At 45.9% G+C, this 14832-nt stretch overlaps 1 protein-coding gene across 7 annotated transcripts in view; it reads right to left on the reverse strand.

Moving 5' to 3' along the window:
- Positions 1–14786, reverse strand: part of LOC144004493 (dedicator of cytokinesis protein 3-like) — a 94298-nt gene extending 79512 nt beyond the window's left edge. For all 7 annotated transcript variants that reach the window (XM_077501663.1, XM_077501659.1, XM_077501665.1 and 4 more), the window contains exons 1-4: positions 14502–14786; positions 3504–3587; positions 3385–3425; positions 3249–3304 (exon numbers count right to left, since the gene is read on the reverse strand). In XM_077501663.1, coding sequence (XP_077357789.1) covers positions 3249–3304; positions 3385–3425; positions 3504–3587; positions 14502–14538 — 218 coding nt within the window. In that variant the 5' untranslated portion in view covers positions 14539–14786. The remainder of the gene's footprint in view (positions 1–3248; positions 3305–3384; positions 3426–3503; positions 3588–14501) is intronic.
- Positions 14787–14832: the final 46 nt, after the last annotated feature.

The raw sequence follows: 14832 nt of genomic DNA on the forward strand, positions 1-14832 counted from the left end.
CGATCGGGAAGAGGCATCGGAAGATGCTGTTGGAATAGCGAAGTTGGAAGAGAGAGAGCGAGGGGGTCCCCTCGTCTTTTTAAAGTCTATGGGCGGGGCTTCAGTAGGTGGTGGCACACCCTTCTGTTTGCTCGCGCAGACTTTAAAAAAAAATTATTAAAGGGATTACTAATTTGGCATTAAATTTGGTCAGTCTGGCAAATCGGTTTTCCCACACAACCCGTTTAACACACATCGTAATTAATGCATCATAAACTAACTTGTGAGGTAATTTCTACTTGTCTAATCTGACTGAACTGAAAGATATTGATTACCTTTCATTCCTTATGGAGTACAAATGAAATAGGACGTTCATACACACAAAGATATAACATAAATCATTCGTAGTTCAGTTATCTGTCAAGAATTATCATGGTATAAATGTGTAAAATGCGGTTACTTATATGAATTGTGACTAAGGATAGTTCCAAGTTTCACCACTTGATGGTGCTGTTGCTCCATCTAGACGTTCCAGGAGTGCCCCCTGGAGGGGCGAGACGCCAGAATATCCTTTGTGATTGATAAGAGGTCATGAACATTCTTTTGTTCAGTCGTTTGCGTATTCCAAATCATTGGAGCAGTTTTCTCGGGCTCCAGGATGGCGGGCTTGAATACACTCCCTCGGCAGACGCATAAATTCCTTTGTCACCTGGTCAGCGGCTTCAAAAGAGCTTTGTTGGTGGTTGAGTGACCACCTGCAGAGCTAACCAAGCTTAGATCCTGTCTGGGCTGTGGAATATTTATGCAACTGCAGAAAGTTTGCTTTAGAAGAAGCCAACTAAAAAAAAATTAGAGGGTGGACTGGTCCATAGGCCATAGTTGTTACACACATGTATGACAATTTACATCTTTTGCTGGGCATTGTCCTTTACCATGTGCCGGGGTTTTCCCGCAGCTGTAGCAAGGTATCTCGGTTGGTGTTTTGGACTTTGTTTGACTTTGATTAACATGGGGGCTTGAAGTTTGGATGAAGTCTTTCCGCCAAGCTGGTATACCTCAGTCCCACGAGGAGGCCTTCTCTTATTAACTCATCGTGCAGTGCTCCATGGGTGCAGTTTTCAACTGAAGCATAAAGCGCTATGACAAACGAGTCACTCTTTGATTAAACCTGGCTCTTTCATAGATAATGTTTTTCCTTGGCACAAAATATGTGTCGAATGTGTCTCTTACTGCTTGGTATTGATGTCTTTGGGCCTCCGACAATGCTTCATCCCCCATACAGTAGATGAGCGTGTTCACTTGGTTAGCTTCAGAGCTAAGGTGCAGATTGCTAGCCAATAGCTTCAGAGCTAAGGTGCAGGTTGCTTGCCAGTCGGAATCTTTCAAATCTCCGTGTCCACTTCTCCCACTGCTGTGGCTTGGTAAAATCAAATGCTTGGGGAGGCTGAATTGTGACAGTGGAATCAGGGGTGGATTAGCATTAGCATTAATGCCGTCATTTGCTCCTAGCTGGGGAGCCAGCAGAAGAGGCTGTGCGGCCTGCGCATTTGCTCCCGCCTCACCTTGCGACATCTTCCAGTCCAAGATATACTTGTCCGCTCCCAGGTGGCTCACTTTCACTCCCCGGTGTTCAAGCTCTCACTGCCGCTTCACTTCTGACACCATGTCTCTGTCAGGGACCTTGAAGCATAAGAGGTTTCCACTCCTCACATTGCAACATCTTTCAGTTCATGAAAGATTACACCACAAATTACATCACAACGTGACCCAACATCAAGCATACATGGAGTTTGAGGAATAGAAATGCACCAAAGCTGATTGTGTCGCTGTTTTCGCATGTCTCCAGAATGTGCGGATTGCGTACGGTAGGTCCAGACTTGACGTGGCGATGCATAAAGTTTCACGTTCAGTTTGTTTTCTATAAATACCACCTTTGGCGCAGAAATGTTCGTAGAGTTTTGGCCTCATTTTGATCGACCTGCACGATATATCGTTTGAACATCCCTCCCTCCACTCTTCACAGGCTGCTCCTGCTAACGCTAACAGCCGACATGCACAAAAAGCGGCAGTGGATTTAGTCTATAAAAGTAGTATTTAGGCTATAAAAAGAAGAAGATACCGAACAAAAAAAAAATCATCTGCCGACAGTCGCCGTTGTTGCCGCAACCCGAGGTAATAAAACAAACAACACAACCATTTGAATCGCCATCACAAGCTCCTGTATGACCAGTTCAAACTCGAAGTGGGACACGAAGTGAAACTTCATCTACTCAAAAAACAATGAGAGACTCATTCGCCATTGGTAACGCCTTATGATAAGACAAATCACGGATGCAATAACTTTTCACCTGGCGAAATAGCCTACACTCTGGCATTCAACACCGTAACTAAAGAGGGGTATAAAAAAAAATAAGGTTACACACGCTCGAAATGCCGCAAACATGGTGAAGGCAGCTGCCTTAAACGAGTGGACCAGGCTGCTACTACTACTACTAATAATAATAATAATAATAGCTAAAATGTCTCATTTATGGTTCAAACAAATCTCATTACATTTAAAATTAGGCTTATCACCTAAAAAGCGACTTATTTGTAGACAATTTTCATCTATTATAATGCTTATGACAATAATTTAATTAGAAATAAGACAAATATTCATGGTAAGATCATATGTAGTTTTTGCATTGGAATAAAACATTAAAGGAGTAGTTCACCCCAAAATGATTTTTTTTTATCTATTAATTACTCGTGCCATGGAGACTTGAGTACAGTACAATATTGTTTTTTTTGTATTTACCACATTCCTAAGACAAAAATTTTATTTTAAAAAATGACCCCCATTCATTACAACAGACACCAAATGCAATGTGCGTTTAACATTGTAAAGTGATTTGGGCACCAAAGCAGTCCATTTATATGAATACAATAGTGTCATGGTGAGTTAAACAAATTCTTCCCAACCCGCTATTCAAGTCATCTGGTGAAAATTCTTCCATTTTTAATATCGCAATATATATCGCAGACCCAAAAACAATTGCAATGTTATTTTTTTCCAATAACGTGCAGCCCTATCCTATACGCAAGCTTTATAAATGAGGCCCCTGGTCAAGACACACGTGGCTGATTGGGTGATAAGCACACGATCAAACTTGATGCGACATTGACAACGGGAGACACCCAAGGAAAGCATGAGCAATGAACCATAGCAAAACTCAGACCATGACAGGCACAAGCGGTACGACTTGATTTGGTTGCTGTGGTGCTCTCACCCTTTATTGGCGACCACACATTTCTTCACGTGGATGTAACTGCACGGAAAAATTCCCTGCAGCAAGACAAAAGGAAGGAAGCTGAGTGAGGTGGAGGGCGGGATGGGCGAGCGCGGGCAGGCCATCACTTTCTTACTTTGACATTTGACCTCCTGCTGGAGAATCCTCTGAACCATCCTGACGGAGGACGAGAAAGGACGTTCGGCAAACGTTTTTGCAATGTGACAGGGGATGAAAATCCTGTTGGGTGCTCACCTTGGCATTTCTCCAGGATGTGAACGCTTTCGCCGAGTTCCAACGTCAGCGCGTGAGGTGTGCCGCTCCGGAAGCTGAAGATGGCTGCGCAGAAAACGCAAGCAGACAGACATAAATATCCAGTGTTTTAACTGGGAAAATATAAGTGGCGGTATGTTGGCCGGATTCCATACTATATGCAAGTCTGTGGATGAGCGTTGCTCACCCTAACAGCTTTTGAGGTTAAGAAAATGCATTGTCGTGTACCGGAACGCTTATAGTACGTTCTTTGCACGTCGAGAAGTACCTGAACGCTCAACAGTGATTTTTAGAAGTGCCGGAGCTCCGTACCAGTGTGTTCCGGCCCACTTAAAACACTGTAAATATTGTGTTTAAAAATAAAAATATGTGTCTAGATAGATCATGAGGGGTGACCAGCTCCGTTGCCTCGTGGTTGACTGTCTGCTCTGAGACTGGGAGGTTGTGAATTCGATCCCGATCATGGCTAGCACATACCAAAGGCTATAAAAATTATAAAAATGGGAGCCATTTGGCTCCCTGGTTGACACTCATCCGGGATCAGCATTACGGCTTGGAATTGGGTTCGATCACCAAATGATTCCCGAACGGAGTTCCTGCTGCTGCTCAGCGCTCCCTCAGGGGATGGCTCAAATGCGGAGAACAAATTTTGCCACACTTAGGTGGCTGTGACAATCAGTGGTGCTTTTTTTTTGTCAGGAATCCCGCGGTTCACGCGAGTGTGATCACATGCATGTGTGCGTGTGCAAGTGTGTGTGTGCAGAACAAAAGAGGAATGAAAGCAGAATTGATTTGACTTGAAATGTTTTCTCTCATTAAATGGCCTCTAAATCTGCTTTTGGTCAACTGGTGTGCGTTAGCTAACCCAATTCAGGCGTGGGCACACCCGTCATCATGGGCGGGCCATAGGGGTCCGTGGCCGCCCTCCAAGATGATTTTGCCCACCCATTTGAGGCATGGATCTCTAAAATGGTTCTCCTTTTTCTTCTTCTTCTTCTTACGGCTTTTCCCTTCAAGGGTCGCCACAGCGAATCAGTTGCCTCCATCTAACCCTGTCCTCTGCATCCTCTTCTGTTACACCAACTACCTTCACGTCCTCTTTAACTATATCCATAAACCTCCTCTTTGGTCTTTCTCTTGGTTTTCTGCCTGTCATTTGGAAACTCAGCATCCTTCTGCCAATATACTCACTATCTCTCCTCTGGACATGTCCAAACCAACTCAATCTGGCCTCTCTGACTTTATCTCCAAAGCCTCGAACATGTGCTGTCCCTCTAATGTACTCATTCCCGATCCTATCCATCCTGGTCACTCCCAAAGGACATCAGCATCTTCATCTCTGCCACCTCCAGCTCTGCCTCCTGTCTTTTCCTCAGTGGCACTGTCTCCAGACCAAACAACATTGCTGGTCTCACCACAGTTTTATAAACCTTTCCTTTCATTTTAGCTGAAACTCTTCTATCACACATCACACCTGACACTGCCTGCACACGCTTCTTCACTTCTTTTCCACACTCTCCATTGCTCTGGTCTGTAGACCCTAAATACTTAAACTCCTCCACCTTCTTGGTCTCTTCTTCCTGTAACCTCACTCTTCCCCTTGGGTCCCTCTCATTCACGCACAGATACTCCGTCTTGCTACGGCTAACCTTCATTCCCCTTCTTTCCAGGGCAAACCTCCACGCCTCAAGCTTCTCCTCCACCTGTTCCCTGCTCTCACTACAGATCACGATGTCATCTGCAAACATCATAGTCCACGGGGATTCCTGTCTAACCTCATCTGTCATCCTGTCCATTACCATTGCGCACAAGAAGGGGCTCAGAGCTGATCCCTGATGTAGTCCCACCTCCACCTTGAACTCCTCCGTCACACCTACAGCACACCTCACCACTGTCTTACAGTCCTCATATATGTCCTGCACCACTTGAACATAATTCACTGCCACTCCAGACTTCCTCATACAAAACCACAGTTCCTCTCTGGGTACCCTGTCATAAGCTTTCTCCAGGCCAACAAAGACACAATGCAGCTCCTTCTGACCTTCTCTGTACTTCTCAATCAACATCCTCAAAGCAAATACTGCATCGGTCGTACTTTTTTGGCATGAAACCATACTGCTGCTCACAAATGTTCACCTCTGCCCTCAGTCTAGCTTCCATTACTCTTTCCCATAGCTTCATTGTGTGGCTCATCAGCTTTATTCCTCTGGAGTTGCCACAATTCTGCACGTCTCCCTTGTTGACACCAGCACACTTCTCCTCCATTCATCAGGCAATTTCTCACTATTTAAAATCCTGTTGAACAATTCAGAAATTCTACTGCTACCTCTCCTAGACACTTCCATACCTCCACAGGAATATCTTCAGGACCGAGTGCCTTTCCACTCTTCATCCTCTTCAATGCCCTTCTCACTTCATCCTTACTAATACAAAGGGCGACATTCCCAAGCAACGTTTTCTCACGGTATTCTCGCAAGACGTCACAATATGAAGAAATAGTGATATGGTTTGATTGATGGCCAGTCTTATCCGCAACACCCATCACAGTCTTATAGAAAATAATGCTCGGTATGCCTATGCTGACTTTATACACATAAAGTCTCTATGACTCTTACAAAGCGTCATGTACATTTTGTACAAGTAAAGCTGCAAGTTTCTGAGGACGCTGGCGCACAAGACAAGTGAGGAGGGACATACTACAAACTACTTTCGTGTCGGCAACTAAAGAGCCACTTGAAAAAAGAAACCACGGGACCCACATTTAGTCTGGGCATCTAGAATGAGGTAGGATTTTGCTTTCCTATTTAATTCTGCTGCAGACACCGTTCAAACAGGTGGCCCGTTATAAGCGATATGTCAGTGCATCCGCCATGTTGGATGTGACAATTGTATTTGCCATTACATCGGCAAATGATGAGTAAGATTGACTTTGAAAGGGATAATATAATCAAAGGTAATAGTTCCTTATTAATCCAATGAGTTGTGGCTTCATGATACATCTCCAAGGAGAAACGGAAAGAGGCATCTTTACGAATAGCTTCACTTTGCCTCATCCAGCATCGCTGCGGCGTCAACGTACTCACGACGCCGCTGCAATCTACTTTATGTGTATGTACTGTAAACGCAGTCTATGATAATACTGTCAGCGGGCGCCATTCAATGGATAGATACACGACAGTGCTACATAAATTTATCCAAATATATTGGGCAAGTTAATGCTGTCTGTAGGATATTCATAATAATTGGGCCCACCCATTCATTTCAAGTGCCCCCCTTAAGCCTGGGCTCTGGTGACGGGTCTGGGTGTGGGGGTGGGGAACTTTCCTGCTCACAAGCTGTTCAGGAGAAGAAAAAAAAAAAAAGCCAGTAAGCGAGCGCTTCGGGCAACTGTTAGAAAAATGTAATCACATCAACTTACTGACCTGGATAAGCGTGCGTGCATGCGCATGTGTCAGCGTGCTAGCTGGCAGAAAGCGCCCAACTTGAGCGGCTCAAGTCGTCCCTTCGTCAAAGAACGAAACAACAATGTATGGCGCTGTCCTGTCGACATTCCCTGACAAGTCGTTTTTTGACTTTTGGACAAGCGACGGACGGACTGTGCGCGCACACACGTGTAAACAAGCGCGCGGACACACGATCAGTGTGTGTTCAAGTGGCTTAGCCCAGTGCTCTACTTTCAGGGCGTCTGACCATCTGGACACACAAGCACACGCACACACCCCAACACGCACATGAAAATAAGCATGTTGCAGACAAACAAGTTGTGAATGGAAATTAACGCTGGTCACAAGTAGGGATGTAACGATAGGGGCCATATTGTGATATCGTGATATTAAAACTACCACAATATCGTCGTCGTCGTCATGTTCACAATATTTAAAAGGAACACATCTGTTAAAAAACTCAGGTTGATTTCCATTTGTGCAGTTCTAGCTCCCTCTAGTTGCTTGTTTATTAGTGCAATTTAATTTTCATTAGGGATGTTTTGTCCTTCTATGTTTAAAATCTATGCTAATTGTCAGATGAAGGGGGATCTAATTTGCTTGTGAAGCGATCAATGTGTGCCTGCATTAGCAAGTAAGTGCCTCAATATTGTTATTAGCGATTGGAGGTGGTTTATATGCATTGCTGTTGTATACAAAAGCACAATATTTTGCTTTTTTTGTATGAGTTCTTTTTTTTTTTACAATATTGTGATCTTTTTTAAATATCGCCAACCCCCCACAATATCGTGATAATTATTGATTGTAACCTTCATATCGTGATAGTATCGTATCGTGATGTTTGAATATCGTTACATCCCTAGTCACAAGTCAGCAAGTGATAAGGAATTAATTTATTACTTCACTATTGTTAAGTTCAGGTGCAGCGGTGAATCCTTCTCAACTCGTCTTTGGTGGTGGAGGACAATGGGTAGTTCCTTTTCAGCCGTCAACTGGCGCGTTTATTGAACATTCACTTCAACTCAATACAACTTGCTCCGCTCTGCACGCACGCTAGAGCATTGAGACATCATCACCCATTCTAACTCGCCATCCAGTACGGTGAAGCCATAGCACATGGCAATATTTTAAAATTGTTGGCTGAGTTCCAATCTTTGACAGATATCACATGTGAAGAGAAAAAAAATCCCGGGAGTTACAGTTTTGAACCTACCGTGTGTGGTGTGCGGCCAGACCGCACAATCACACACCACACACGAGCTGAGTTCATTCAAAGAATGTGACGGGAAGTCTCGCAAAACCTCTCGAGATTAAACGTGGCTTCCGAATCCACATGAGTCGATCCTGGTTTTCAGACGAAAAAGCGGCATAAAAAGAAAAGGTGTTGTTTAAAGGTGTGTAAATGGGCACTGGCGAGACATCGCTTGCCCTCGGCTCGGTGCTGGCGGCGCGGGATGGCGTCCCACCCGGAGACCACGTTTATTTGTGGAGAATGTGTGCGCGTGTATAAAAAAATTAATACAGATAATTAATTTAAAAAATAAACTAAAAAGAGTGTGATAGCGCGAGCACGGACTTTCCCGCTGCGTCATGACTGTTTTCATTTTGGATTCCGCCTCACCGGCTCGCTTTCTGATTGGCTGCACGTACGTCACTGTCAACTGGCTGCGCAGTGGTCTGTCCTCGGGGCACACCGCACATGGAGCGAAGTCGGGCCAAAACAATGTTGTTGAATATACCCGATTTCAAGTCGGAGGTCCTTCTGAGCGCCAATATCGGGACGCGGCGTGTGTGGTGTCAACACACACGGGCAGGATTTTCTGTTAAGATTATCGCTGTGTCGGCGCGTCCTTACGATTGTCGGGAGGGGAAATTCGGGGCTAAAATCGGGGCAATGGGGTTAATGCCACGGAAGAGGCGGGACGCAGCCCATACGTCGCAAACCGAACCGGAACCAAAGCTGATGTGCAAAAACAGTCCCTCCTCTTCCGGCTTAACACAAAGAGTAAGGGCGCCCCCTTAAGTCAATACTTAACACCCCCACTCGCACTTAGCTCCATGGGTTACCTCAAAACAAAAGAATATGAATGTTCCCTTAAAAGGTCAATAAAAACAAATACACCATGCAGTCGATGCATTTAAATGCCAAACACATTCTGAGCAAATTTTCTCAACTTTAACTTATTGGCTGGTTTGGTTAACACATCTTTTGTGTCTCCTCTGAGTACTCTAACTTCAGTTCACACGAGTCTCTCTGGCTTTGCAATCTTGCATCTCAAACCTTTCAAGAACTAGATCCTCCGATTGGTTAAAGTCAATCCCCAAGAAATGGTTCAACTTTCCCAGGTCTTTCAATTTAAATCTCTGAGTAAGAATCATTTACTAGTTGTGACAACGAGATCATCCACCCATATTAGCAAAATATATGTGGTAGCAGGATTTTGTTCAAAACCATTTTCCATCAAATATGTATGTTGGATCACATTCCAATTTCTGCCTGATTGCTTCAAACCATAAAGAGACTTCTCTATTTTGCACACCATTTCTTCACCGGTTTCTGACTCTTTTTCATAACCTTGTAGTTGCTCGATATATATTTCAAAGTCAATTGGTGCGTGTCCAAAGTCCGTCTGGTGCAACACAAGCTTCTCCTGCACCGCCTTTTGCATTAAGACTCTCACACTTGTCATATTCGCTGTGGGTGAAAAGGTTTCGGCATAGTCAGTCCCTTCTTTCTAATTGTCGCCCTTTGCTACAAATCTCGCTTTGCATTTATTTGTGCCATTCTTGTCACTCTTGAGTGCATAAACCCACCACTGCCTGTTTGCCTGGTGGCAACTGGATAAGGTTGAAGGTCTTGTCTCCAATGAGTGAATTTTCTTCATCCATTGCATTTCTCCACTCCTCAGATTCTGTTGATGTTATTGCATCTTGGTAAGATTGTAGAACGTCGCATACTGCTCTGTAACATGAATCCACGCATGTTACCGTATTGTCAACTGTATCCACAGTCTCAAACTCCTACAAATGACTTGGAAGGCTCCTGTTTCTTTTTGGGTTTCTTCTGACTACAGCCTCAGACGTTTGACCTTGCCGTGTATGTTCGGTCTTATCAGGTAGAGTTCCGCAAACTCCACTTTGAGCACATCCATTCACACACATTCACACTTTCACCATCAACATTTTCCTCCTTGTTGACCCTGGGATGTACCTCTTTACCATTATAGTCAATGCATGACTTCGGTGTTTGTGTTTCTTTTTCTTTGGCTGCCTCGGTTGTGAATTTTACCAACCTATGTTTTTGAATCTTGTCTGTATCTGGATGATACACCAAGTAGGCTGGGCTGTTTTTATCATAGCCCACGAGCACGCCTTGCTCGCATCTTGACTCTAGCTTGTCTTTGTCATTTTGGTATGCGAAACCCATTGATCCAAATTTCTGCAGTTTGGAAATATTTGGGGGTTTTTTTGGACGTCTGCTCTAACATCGATTTCGCACAAAAGCGGCTGTCTGGATAGCGTAGTCCCACAGCTTGTTTGGTAGCTTACTTTCAATCAGAAAACATCTGCCCATATCATACAGCGTTCTCCACCCTCTCTCTGCCGTGCCATTCTGGTGAGGTGAATACGGTGCAGACGTCTCGTGCTTAATTTTATTTTTCCTCAACAGTGCTTGAAAGTCTCGGCTCGTAAATTCTGTACCGCTGTCTGAACGAATACATTTGACTACTCCATAAGGCGCTATGTCTACCAAGAACCTTTCTGTAACCTTAACGGCATCACTCTTGGATTTAAGAAAGTACACCAATATGGTGTCTGAATAATCATCTGTGAATGATTGTGCGTACCTGTGCCCTTCTATGCTAGGCGTCCGCATGGGACCTGTTAAATCAGTGTGCAATAGTTCCAAGGGTTTCTTAGCCTTACTGTCTAGCTCCCTATTTCTAGATGTGCTTTGTGTTGTCGCCCGGCGCTGTATTGCATGTAGACCACTGCCGTTCCTCTGCGTTGTGCTATCCCGTTGCATTGGGTTCCATCAACCGAGACTCAGGCCTGAATGAGTCATCGAAGCTTTTGAACTTCCCGATGTCATTCACGATGTGGGATGTTGCTCCTCCGTCCACCATGATGCCTTTCCTCTTCACGTTGTCAGTCGATCTCTCCATGTTTAGGTGATAAGCCTTGAAGAACTGGTCTTGGTCGCTTAACTCTTCCACTGCGACTCGCCTCGCTCCATCATGAGTCACCTTCTTCCTGCATATGGGCTCGTGGTGTGTGTTGCCAACGGCCGCACCACACTTTTCTGGCGCCACTGCCTGGTTGTAATTGTGAACAACACCATGCTGAGTAACATGGCATAATTGCAATATGTAAGCGATAACAACAATAGAAACGCCAATTGCACCAGCACCATGGTAACAACAAGGCGTCCATATGTCATGTGACCATAAGTTGACCAATCACAGCGTAGTAGTTCTTCAACGAGTTGGCCCAACGCTCTCTCAATACGGCGCTGATTCAACAGCGCCCCCTGCTGTAAAGTTTACTGGCTTTGCGCGTGTGGATCATGGGTGTTCGGCACGTAAAACTGCTCGGCAGAACATCACTGCCTAAAGTCACGTGAGTTGTATCCGGAATTGTAGAATTGCTTTTTACGTATGCAAAACATTTTGTTGTTGTTGTAATTGAAGATATGCTTCTTTGTGTACGTAGATCAGGTTTTGTGTACGTAGAACACACGTTTTGTGTACGTAGAACAGGTTTTGTGTACGTAGATCAGGTTTTGTGTACGTAGATCACGTTTTGTGTACGTAGATCACATTTCGTGTACGTAGATCACGTTTTTTGTGTTTACAGGGTTTTGGCATTATTCTAAAGCCTAATTTATGCCTCCACGTTTGCTCTCGCGTTGATGATCGCCGTAGGTCACATGATCGACGCGAGCCATGAATTTTAAGTGCTGCGTCGCTCGTGGCCAGCTGCGGTGCACACGTCGCCAATCCTTGAACGCCGCAGATGGCGGGGCGTAGCTCGCTTCTGATTGGTCCCTTCGATGGCGTTTTTTCTTTTTTTTCTCTCTCTCTCCCCGCCCCCCGCCCAGATCGTTTCCGTGAAGGCAACTGGCGGCGCAAATCGACTTCCTGCTCGGAGACCACGGCTGTGCATGTGGATATGTGCCTGGGACGAGAGGCGGAAAACAACAATAACTTAAAAAAAAAAAAAAAAAAAAACTGTATTCGCTAAGCGCATGGCTGTTGTGTTTTGGCGAGTTTACGGCCGACACCGGTGCAAATTGGCAATAATTAATTGCCACGGTGATGAACTTAATCTCCCCCAGGCTTTGTTTCGTGTTTCTGAATTAAATTGAACTTCCTGAATCCGTCATAAAATGCAGAGGAATCGCCACTCTGTGGCGTCCCAGCCATAGCGACAGCGGGACTTGGTGTGAAACTCCAGCAGACACAGATGTGTATTGCGCACAAGTCGGAAGGCAAACGCACGAGCGGAGCTACGCCGTGACGCCTCCACGCGAGCCTCTCGCAGAAGCATACTGAGGCCTTAACTCCATACATCCGTTTACAATGATTCCCTCCAATTTAATAGCCAGTCAAATCTGTTGTCAACAAGCCATGTTAGAGGGTGACGTCAGTCGCTACCGCCGTCGCAACTGCTTGTCGCTTCCCGTGTGCGGCGACAAGTACCTCCTTCGCCTCCCGTGTGTACAGTTTGACATGGGAGGCGACGCGATACGTAAGTCGCTGTCGCTTGTCGCCTGCCGTGTGTCGAGTCCCTTTCAACTTTCTAGTATCGCGTCGCGGACCTACGCGTACACGCAGACGTGCACGCGTGCAATTTTTCACATGCATGAATGTCGCGTGTCGCCGAGGGGAAGAGGGGAAGGCGATTTTCGCCTTGTCGCCTTGCTTCCATCGGAAATGAATGGAGAGCGAGCGACGTCGCCTCCCGTGTGTCTAGCCAGTACCGTGTCAACTATCACTAATTCTAAATATTAAAATAATAAATAAAATAATGAAGCTGGGCGGCACGGTGGCTAGTGGTTAGCACGTCCGCCTCCCAGTTCTGAGGACTCCGGTTCGAGTCCAGGCTCCGGCCTTCCTGGGTGGAGTTTGCATGTTCTCCCCGTGCCCGCATGGGTCTTCTCTGGGTACTCCAGTCTCCTCCCACATTCCAAAGACATGCATGGCAGATTAATCGGGCGCTCCGAATTGTCCCTAGGTGTGCTTGTGGGTGTGGATGGTTGTTCGTCTCTGTGTGCTCTGCGATTGGCTGGCAACCAGTCCAGGGTGTCCCCCGACCACTGCCCAGAGCCAGCTGAGATAGGCGCCAGCACCCCCCGCGACCCTTGTGAGGAATAAGCGGTCAAGAAAATGGATGGCTGGATAAAGAAGCTGGTGAGCTGGCGGCCATTTTTGCTGTAGATGACATCACGATCCAAGCCGACATTTCCACATGAAATATTGATCTCAAAAAACATTCCGCTTGAAATATTCATGTTTAGAACATGCAAGTGAAATATTGATACTGTATATAAAAAAAACATGACATATTGAAAGTGTATAGGAGAGACGCAATGACTGAACCCTTTGCCATGGAACAAGCAACTGCAACTCCATGCTGGCCTCCGACCTCACAAGTGAACACACTTTTTGTTTCTGAGAATCGGATGTGCCAACGGAGTGAGGCGGTTGCCATGGAGACAGATGGCGCGGACGCCCAAGGGAGCGTCCTGCTGCATTCACGCACGCCTAACTTTTGATTGCGGCCAACCGCTCGCTGGCCGATTGTTGCCTTCATTCCATTTCTCCGCCGATTCAGTCGAGTTGAATGAAACTTTCCCAAGACTTCATGCAGTCAATCTAACCTCATTTGCATTCATCTCCGCGTGAGCGCGCTTGCCCGTGTGTGTGTGTCGGGGACTTGTTGGGGGTTGTGAAAAGCTTCTTTTCTTCGTGCGCCTCAATGACTCTCGCTGCGTTGATGAGCAGCAGCCAGCAGCGCTCCCTCAACGTGAGCGCGGGTTATCAATTTGTGAGCTCGGTCCTTCGGCTGTCAATCGCCAAAAACAAACAAACAAACGAACTGAAATGAAAGGAGGAAGACGGACGCGTCGCCGATTGACAATATGACATTCCATCCGATTTCAATCAAGCAACTCAGGACACGTGACATCGTTAATTGGTGCTTTTACGGCTCGTGTCAATATCCGGTCCTCGAGGGCCTGAGTCTTGCATGTATTCGAGGTTTTTCTAATCCAACACATCTGATTGAATGATCAGGATCATCAGGCTCCTGCAGATCTTGCTGATGAGCTTCAATATAAATCAGCTGTTGAACGTGGGGAAACCTCGAAAACATGCAGGACCCAGGCCCTCGAGGACCCGACTTTGCGTCTTGCTTGTGAAATATGGCTTCAGCTTTGTGCACAGTGTGTGAGCAGCACTTGGATGTTGTTCATTTTTCTATTCCACTCTTCAAACTTTTTGTCGTGGGTGCATAATGTAGGCCTAGTACTCACCCACTCCGAGCTTCTCGTCCTCAGTCAGCGTCCACATGACGTCACAGAGTTCACGCAGTCACCCTTTTCTTCTGGGTTGCAGAAAACGTCACCTGATGGCGTCACGCAAAAAGTGGAAGAGAATGCTGAAAAGTGATTACGACAGACCCAGGTTATGGTGTTGTCATCATGAAGCTGTCGTCTTCCTCTTCATCAACACGCAGTCAGATGGGCGACGTGACCGCGCGCGTCCTTTTAAGCGGATCATCAGTGGCGGGCATCTGCGCATGCGCGCAAGCACAAGCAGCGCACAGTAGAAACGAGCGCGCGCGCCAGCGTCGGACACCGAAAT

The sequence above is a fragment of the Festucalex cinctus genome, chromosome 17 (assembly GCF_051991245.1).
Source record: "Festucalex cinctus isolate MCC-2025b chromosome 17, RoL_Fcin_1.0, whole genome shotgun sequence".
NCBI classification, from domain to species: Eukaryota; Metazoa; Chordata; class Actinopteri; order Syngnathiformes; family Syngnathidae; genus Festucalex; species Festucalex cinctus.